The sequence below is a fragment of the Tachysurus fulvidraco genome, chromosome 23, assembly GCF_022655615.1.
Source record: "Tachysurus fulvidraco isolate hzauxx_2018 chromosome 23, HZAU_PFXX_2.0, whole genome shotgun sequence".
Lineage (NCBI taxonomy): Eukaryota > Metazoa > Chordata > Actinopteri > Siluriformes > Bagridae > Tachysurus > Tachysurus fulvidraco.
Genome location: NC_062540.1, coordinates 2,176,241 through 2,185,502, shown reverse-complemented (window position 1 = coordinate 2,185,502; position 9,262 = coordinate 2,176,241). Strand labels below are relative to the sequence as shown.

At 44.1% G+C, this 9,262-nt stretch overlaps 1 protein-coding gene across 1 annotated transcript; it reads left to right on the top strand.

The window, feature by feature from the left end:
* The first annotated feature begins 138 nt into the window (after positions 1-138).
* On the top strand, positions 139-7,682 carry LOC113651499 (protein-glutamine gamma-glutamyltransferase K-like). The gene is given in 14 exon segments (XM_047807577.1): positions 139-307; positions 412-603; positions 1,427-1,678; positions 1,771-1,889; positions 1,988-2,095; positions 2,358-2,535; positions 3,810-3,948; positions 4,061-4,253; positions 4,435-4,588; positions 4,688-4,972; positions 5,111-5,271; positions 5,949-6,085; positions 7,332-7,419; positions 7,421-7,682. Coding segments are annotated over 14 exon segments (2,217 nt in total). The 5' UTR covers positions 139-153; the 3' UTR covers positions 7,478-7,682.
* Positions 7,683-9,262: the final 1,580 nt, after the last annotated feature.

Here is a 9,262-nt window from a genome sequence, read left to right as displayed (position 1 = left end):
ATTAAACTGGTGAATAAATATTTTCATGGTTTCCTGTGACTACTTCGATTATTTGTCTTACTGATAGATCGACAGTTAATGATATTATAAATGTGCAGTGTGACTTGCCGCGTTGAGATATTCATATTGATAAAAAGATCGATATTAAAATTCATGAATTCAATTTATATTCCTTTTCTTCGACTTGACACGAGTTTGCTTTACTTTGCCCACGGTAGACGTTCTGCGAGAGCAGGCCGCTTCCCCTACGTCAGGCCCGACGCGAACAGCGAGACGCCGATACCGACGACACACAATGCGACGACCTGTAAGCAGCAAAGAACTAAGAGCTAGTCAAGTGATTTATGTGCATATTCAAATGAACTTATTTCTTTTTTTTTTTCATTTTCTTCTTCTCTCTCTCTGTCCCAGCTGGTCAGATATCAGTGCGCTCTATAGACCTCCTCAAGGCCAAAACAGGCCAGAATCGCCTGGAGCATCACACGGACCGCTACCAAAGCGAAAACCTTATTATCCGTCGTGGGCAAAGCTTTCAGATGTGGATAGAGCTCTCACAAGCTTTTAAACCCAAATCTGACAGACTGCACCTCGAGCTCAGGCTAGGTAAGGTGTAGTCTTTATCTTCACCTTAACCTTCATCTTAACCTACAATGTCTGACAACAGATATTAGGCAAGTGCCTACAGGGATGTGCCACAGAAAAAGGTTCCACCAAATAGTGACGTGACATACGGCTAAGTACGGTGACCCATAATCAGAATTCATTCTCTGTGTTTAACCCATCCAAAGTGCACACACACAGCAGTGAACACACACACCATGAACACACACGGAGCAGTGGGCAGCCATTTATGCGGGGAGCAGTTGGGGGGTTCGGTGCCTTACTCAAGGGCACCTCGGTCATGGTCGGCCCGAGACTCGAACCCACAATCTTAGGATTACGAGTCAGACTCTCAGGAAGCACCATTCATTCATTCAATCACTTCCTACCGCTTATCCGAACTTCTCGGGTCACTGGGAGCCTGTGCCTATCTCAGGCGTCATCGGGCATCGAGGCAGGATACACCCTGGACGGAGTGCCAACCCATCGCAGGGCACACACACTCTCATTCACTCACACACACACACTCACACACTACGGACAATTTTCCAGAGATGCCAATCAACCTACCATGCATGTCTTTGGACCGGGGGAGGAAACCGGAGTACCCGGAGGAAACCCTAACCACCATGATCCTGACACTTATGACTATGTTTAAGAAGAACAGAGGAATCCAGTGGTGGTGGATCATCAATACTCGGGCTGGAGAATCAGTACTCCAACAGTAGTGTGCTCCTTACACTATGATGACTAACACATTTGTTTTGGTGTGTGTGTGTGTGTGTGTGTGTGTGTGTGTGTGTGTGTGTGTGTGTGTGTGTTACAGGCCTTATGCCAATGGTATCACGAGGCACGCTAGTGACCGTTCCTCTAGTTGAAAAGTTAGAGAAAAAGAGGTGGGAGGCCAAGATAATCGAGCAGAAAGACACCAGGATAAAGCTGTCCGTCAGCAGCCCACCGACTGCTCCCATCGGTCGCTACGAGCTCAGTGTGATAACATGGACCCCGAAAGGAATCACCAGGTTCAGTCGCAAGTCTGAAAATGACATCTACCTCCTGTTTAACCCCTGGTGTGAAGGTAATAATAATATTATTACTAATCAATAAAGATATGATACGATCATGACAGTTCCATCACAACAACCTTGTTGCCTTGTCTGTTATCTACAGACGACTCTGTGTTTATGGCTGAGGAGACCGAGAGGAACGAGTATGTCCTGAACGATGTGGGGAAGATCTACTATGGAAATGAGAGTCAGATTGGAAACAGGAACTGGAACTTTGGACAAGTATGTAGGACGTCTCATTCTCGTCTGGTGTTCGGTATTTACAGACAGTAAACTGTGCCGTAACGTCCCAATGCTGCCGCTTGTCACGGTGTGTGCAGTTTGCTGATGGGGTTCTTGCAGCATGTCTGTTCATTCTGGAGAAAAGCCGAGCGCTGTCTTCAGGTTGGGGAGACCCTGTGAATATCGCCAGAGTCGTCTCCGCCATGGTGAGTGTCTTTACAGCCAAAAATAAAAAACAGGGCCATTATTAATGCTAGATATTTTATTCTTAAATAAAACTAAAAACGTCCTTCAGTGTGTCTGTGTGGGATGTGGTAGCTCAGTGGTTAAGGTGTTCGACTACTGATCGGAAGGTCATTGGTTCGAATCCCTGGTCCACCAAATGAAGCAAGGGCCCTTAATTGCTCAGGTGTATAAAGAGTGTCTGCTATGTGCTGTAAATGTAAATGTCTTATTCCTTGGTGCCAGGTCAACTCTAATGATGATCAAGGGGTGATAGTAGGGAATTGGTCGAGTAACTATGACAACGGGACGTCTCCGTTGTTGTGGACCGGCAGTGTGGAGATTCTGACGCAGTACCACAAAGATAAAGGAAAACCTGTTAAATATGGGCAGTGCTGGGTCTTTGCTGGGGTCACCAACACAGGTGCAGATCTTTTTATACTCAACCTTGTTCTGTAGTGGGAGTTACTGGGATTATTGTGTTGTAGGTATCATACTGTATCTCTCGAGAGAGAAGAGAGAGCGAGAGTAGAGAGAGAGAGAATCGAGACGAGCGGAGAGGCTGAGAGAAAGAGGGAGAGAGGGAATGGAGAGAGGGACGGAGCAGCGTATGAGAGAGAGGAAGAAGAGCAGGTAGCGAGGAGGGAAGAGAGAGAGAGAGAGAGAGATAGAGAAGAGCAGGTCGAGCGATGGCGAGGGGGAGAGGGGGAGAGAGTGAGAAGAGAAGGGAGAGAGAGAGAGAGCGGAGACGAGAGAGAGGAGAGAGAGGGAGAGATGAGAGAGAGAAGAAGCGGAGAGATGCGCGGGGGAAAGGGGAGGGAGCGAGGGAGAGAGAGGGAGATGGAGAGAGAGATGAAGGGAGAGAGAGGGAGAGCGAGGGGGGAGCGGGAGAACGAGAGAGAGAGAGAGAGAGAGAGAGTGGGGGGGCAAAGAGAGCGAGAGAGAGACAGGGGAGAGAGAGGGGGGGACAGAGAGACAGGGGGCAGAGAGAGAGAGAGGGAGAGAGAGAGGGGGAGAGGGGGAGAGAGAGGGAGAGGGGGAGAGATAGGGAGAGGGAAAGAGAGAGGGAGAGAGGGAGAGAGAGGGGTAGAGGGAGTGAGGGAGGGAGAGAGGGAGGGAGAGAGAGAGAGGGAGAGAGGGAGGGAGAGAGAGGGAGAGAGAGGGAAAGGGGCGGGAGGGAGAGAGAGGGGGCGAGGGGGCGGAGAAGGGAGAGCGAGAGGCGAGAGGGAGAGGAGAGGGAGAGAGGGAGGGGGGATAGAGAGGGAGAGAGGGGGGGAGAGGGAGACAGAGAGAGAGAGTGAGAGAGGGAGAGAGGGCGAGAGAAGAGAGAGAGGGAGTGCTGTGAGCTCTATAGGGATGAGATGACGGGAGGAGCTGAGGTATCTTTGATTTTATTCTCTCTTTCTATCTCTTTCTCTTTCTCTCTCTCTTTCTCTCTCTGTCTCTCTCTTTTTTCTCTTTCTCACTCTCTCTCTCTCTCTTTCATTCTCTCTCTCTTTCTCTCTCTCTTTCTCTGACACTTTCTCTCTCTCTCTTTCTCTGTCACTTTCTCTCTCTCTCTTTCTCTGTCACTTTTTTCTTTCTTTCTCTCTCTTTTTTCTATTTTTCTCTCTTTCTCTCTCTTTCTCTTTCTCTCTCTCTCTGTCTCTCTTTCTCTTTCTCTCTCTCTGTCTCTTCATCCCCCAACCCCAATCCCAGTCCTCAGGTGTTTAGGCATTCCCACCCGCTGTGTCACAAACTTCAGCTCCGCCCACGACACGGACGTTTCCTTGACGACCGATGTGTATTTTGATGAGAAAATGAGGCCGATCGAGAGCCTCAACAATGACGCAATTTGGTACAAACACACGACGTTCTCACTTCCCAAAGTTAACAGCCATTATAGACAGATGTTAGAAAAAGAAAGGCATCTGATCAAACCCACACCTATACATTTTTCCCCCCTGCAGGAATTTTCACGTGTGGAATGAAACCTGGATGGCTCGGCCTGATCTACCGGCTGGTATGGGGGGTTGGCAGGTGGTGGACGCCACGCCTCAAGAGACGAGTCAGGGCACATTCTGTTGTGGCCCCGCCCCTGTGTCGGCCATACGTGATGGACTGGTCAATGTCAAATACGATGCCCCCTTTGTCTTTGCTGAGGTAAGGACACATTTTTCAAAAATAGTAACAATAGGGTTGTCAGTAATACCACGGCAAGGGCAGCCCAAAGTCTTGCACCCACACACACACACACACACACACACACACACACACACACACACACACACACACACACACACACACACAGTAGTAACAGTTGGATATATTTGTGTCTTTGCAGGTTAACAGTGACAGGATCTACTGGCAGAGGAACACAGATGGCACCTTCACTCAGACCTTCGTTCAGAAGAGCGTCGTTGGCTGCAACATCAGCACCAAAGCGGTCGGGTCTGACCAGAGAGAGGACATCACACACCTCTACAAACACCCAGAAGGTGTTTAGACACTCTTTAGACACTTCACAAAAATTCTATTATTTTTGGTCTTTTTCTTTTTCTTTTTTTGGGTCCTAACTTTCTGCTTACCATCGTTAGGGTCTGATGCCGAGCGAATCTCCGTGGAAACCGCATCCCGCTACGGCTCCAAGCCTAACACTTACACCAGCGCTGTGGCTTGTGATGTCACATTACAGGTCGCCGTGAAAGGGGAGGGGCCGTGGGTGGGAGAAGACGCACAGCTGTCCTTCACCCTGAAAAACAGCAGCGTTGAGAAGCGCAGTATTGAGCTCTACTGCCAGGTGGCGATCATGTACTACACCGGAGTGTTAAACGGCACAGTGAAGAAGGATGAAATAGCCGTGAAGCTCAAATCCAGTGAAGGTGTGAGATTACTTTGCATTAAGACATTAACACACGTACAAAAGTGACACTTCTAGTGCTAGTCACAGTAAGGTTGTGTGTTCAAATCCCACGACTGTCAATGATCCTGAACAATGATCTTTCTCGATCTTCTTATAGTTCTGACACTAGATTGGACCGTTCCATATGACCTGTATAAGGAGAAGTTGGTGGATCATGCGGCGCTGATGCTCACCGTGCTCGGACGTGTCAGTGAGACCAAGCAGGTTCTAGCGACCAGGTTCAACTTCCGCCTGCGTACGCCCGACCTCGTCATCACCGTATGTCACCGTTAAAGTTCAAGGCAGTTTTATGTGGAATTTTTTTTTTGTCTGTGTGATTTTATTAAAATCTTGAAGGTCAAATGCAAAAGTTCCTCTTTAAAGGAACCTGATTTAGGTTTGCAGTGACTTTGTTTTAGTACCCCGAAGTTAATATTCCAAAAAAAAAACCCCCAAAACGACCATTTCTGTTGGTTTAATTTCCCTAAAAGGATTCATTCCTGGTCTCCTAGTCGTTCCCTTGCCAGCCTTTCTTTCTTCTCTCTTGTCTTTAATACCAAAAAATGGTCATCTTATTAAAACCACTCTATAAAAGTCCTCTGTCCCGAAGATCTTCCTATGGAGGAAAACATTATCGACTGATCCAGAGCTCTGACACACGGAGATTCCTTCCACAAATGTTAAACTCATATTAATCCACACGAACGGTCGCGATTTTTAGTCGATATTAGTAGAAAATAAAATGAGTGTTTTAACATAAATCAAATCTACTGATCAAAGTGGTGTTCGATATAATCAGTCACCACCTTCTGACCAATCAGATTCAAGGAGTCATTAGGGTGGTGTTATAAGCTGGAAACGGAGTCTTTATAATCATAACTATGTGTGTGTTGTCAGGTTTATATTAAACTAGGGACGAAGAGTAACGAGGTTTTATTTACAATTCTGCTTTACAGCCTGTGGGAGACGCCGTAGTGGGGAGAGAGATGGCGGCTAATATAACGTTTAAGAATCCGCTGCCGCGCGTCCTGAAGAACGTTGTGTTCCGCATCGAGGGCTTGGGCTTGCTGAAAGCAAACAACATCCCCTACGGGTAAACCACACCGAGCATCTCACTTCAGTTACAACTCATATCCAGTTAAAGGTCCAGTTTCAGTCTGTAGCTGAAATCTTCTAATCATTTACGTATTATTTATAAATAGGGTTGCAAAGTGGCGGAAAGTTTACGGTAAATTTCTGGAAACTTTCCACGGGAACTTAATCTGGGGAATTTTGGGAATATTCCAAATTGGAAAATTCACAGGAATTTATGGGAATTTATGGGAATATAGGGAAATGTATATAAACTATATCATATACAAACCTAAATAAACATTTAGTTTGGTCATAAGCAGACAGGCATGCAAGGTAATACACATTTTAAAAATGACGTTTTGACCGATTTAATTGATTATTTCATCGAGTAACACAAAAGCATAATAAACATTATTATGCTTGTAATAAAAATCATAAACTTAATAATTGTAATAAGCATATTTCCCTATGATTGCTGTAAAATGAAAGCATCCCCCACCCTAGCACTTATAAAAAAATAAAAAAATAAAATCTCAATCAAAATTTAAAATGAAGCATTTTTTTCCCGACTTTGGGCGTGTGTGTGTGTGTGTGTGTGTGTGTGTGTGTGTGTGTGTGTGTGTGTGTGTGTGTGTGTGTGTGTGTGTGTGTGTGTGTATCAAATAATCTGTGCATGTGGTAACACTCATAATGTACTGCTTATTAAGGGTTAATAAGGTAGTTATTAAGTTTAGGTATTGGGTACAATTAAGAATGTAGAATAATGTGCTTAATAAGTACTAATAAATAGCCAATATTCTATTAATATTCATGCTAATATCAACTAGTTAAATGACCCTAAAATAAAGTGTTACTGTGCATGTTATGGAAGAATACAAGTACTGTACCTGCAGTGGGTTTGGCCTCAATGGCCCTCCAGTAAGCAGTGTGCTGTGTGCAAGTGACCGAGGAACGCAGGGTACAAATTAAATTGCATTAAATCTTGTTGTTTTAAATAAAAATTATGCTGCAACTCTGCATTTTTTAAAAATTCCCAGTTTATTTCCATATATTCCCATTATTTCCATATATTCCCGTTAATTCCCATATATTCCCGTTAATTCCCATATATTCCCATTAATTCCCATATATTCCCGTTAATTCCCATATATTCCCGTTAATTCCCATATATTCCCGTTAATTCCCATAGAAAGTTTCCAGCCTTATTTATAAATAATTCTAATAATTTGCTTTTGACATTGTGTCAATCTTTCCTTCTGACCCAGTGACGTGGGCAGTCAGGCGACCATCACACACACGGTGAAGTTCACTCCTACTTTATCTGGTCTGAGGAAACTTCTCGCTTCTCTGGACTTGTCAGCAGCTCACACAGGTTCACGGTGCTGCCGACATCCTCGTCACGGAGAAGTGAAGCGGGTTGGAGAGCATCGTCTGTACAACTCAGAGAAATCCAGTCTGAAGTACATTCATGTCTAACATTTAGTAATATCTCATTTTGTTTATTAGAGTATTCTGGTTAAAAAGGATTAGGTTTGTTTGCTGTGCTCTGGTTTGCTTTCTCCACACTGATGTTTGCACTAAATCTGTTGGAATAAACCAGATGAAGAAAAGACTCAGCTCGTGTTTGTCCTGATTATTGTGAAGATATGATTTGTGCTAACCGCATGATATCTGAGCTACAGACACTGTGAGATGATGATGTGAGCAACAAAAGAAGTCTTTACACACACACATATGTATGTGTGTGTGTGTGTGTGTGTGTGTGTGTGTGTGTGTGTGTGTGTGTGTGTGTGTAAAGACTTCTTTTGTTGCTCACATGTACACATATGTATGTGTGTGTGTGTGTGTGTGTGTGTGTGTGTGTGTGTGTGTGTGTGTGTGTGTGTGTGTGTGTGAGTGTAAGAGAGAGAGATTATGACTGGTGGTGTTCATTGTAAGTGTTTGTTGCCTTTTTGGACTCCTTTATCTAATGTTGCTCCCATATAAAACAGTTCAGCACAAGCCCAGACATTTTTAGGGTCATGATTGAGGACGATGTCCCGTCCAGAGACAAACTGTTTCGTGTTGAGGTTTTGTTCAAACCGACCATCAAAAATACCCTCGCTAAGGCCATCCTTAGAAATTTGCAGTAACAGTAAAAAAAAATAATTAAAATAAAATAAAAATAAAAAAGGTCGGTAAGTAGGTCAATTTGTTTTTTCAAGTTTCAATGTAAAAAAAAAAAAAAGTACAAGACTTTAAACAAATTAGCATATTGTGACGTCACTGACTGGGTCTTCAACCCGTGCCTTCGGGCGCATCATTGCAAACCTTATTTTGATGCTGGACACAAGGTCGGTTTTAACGCAAATTTACAACCAGCAAGTCGGACGGACTTAAAGCAAAAAATAAAAATAAAAAATTGAGTCGGTCTTAAATTGACAGAGTCGGTCGGGTTACGGCAAACAAGAATATTTTTAACGATGGCCTCATGAATGTTGTGTTAAATCTTACCCAGATACAATAGTGCTATTTTCTGATTGGCTGTTGTGTAGCCTCTTTTTTTTGATTGGCTGATAAGTGTCAGGCTCGACTAAGAGCTCCAGGGGAGACGCGCTTGATTCCTGCCCGTTTCCATAGAGACAGCGGTGCGGACTGATACGTTTTGGGTGCTGCGGCTTATTAAATATATGATAAATAGTGAAAAAGTTTTCCTGCGTGAGAAATACGATGTGTGGCGAGAGAACGTGATAAAACACAGACGTGAGGGACGTCACGTTAATGTGTGACACCTGACAGCCCTGATTCTACTTCTGCATTCAGGAAAGACAAAAAAGTCTGAAGGACAAGTTCAGATAAAAAGAAATGAAAATAAACTTTCTGTATCTCCTGTTTTTTAATGCATTTGTGTTTAGAAGTGATTCGGTTTAACAGGTTTAGCACACACACACACACACACACACACACACACACACACACACACACACACACACACACACACACACATACAGAGTTCACACAGTCAACATCAGAGCAGTGTGAGAATATTAGTTATTGTCTGTAAGACACTGTAATGACATTTCTAAAAATAGACTTTCATCAATCATCGTCGACGGGTTTAATGCTTTGTGACGTTCAAACAAAGCAGAAAATTCTCATTAGCTAATTAAGTAAACAAAGTCTAGTCTAATTATCACAGGCATCTTTCTGGTATTTT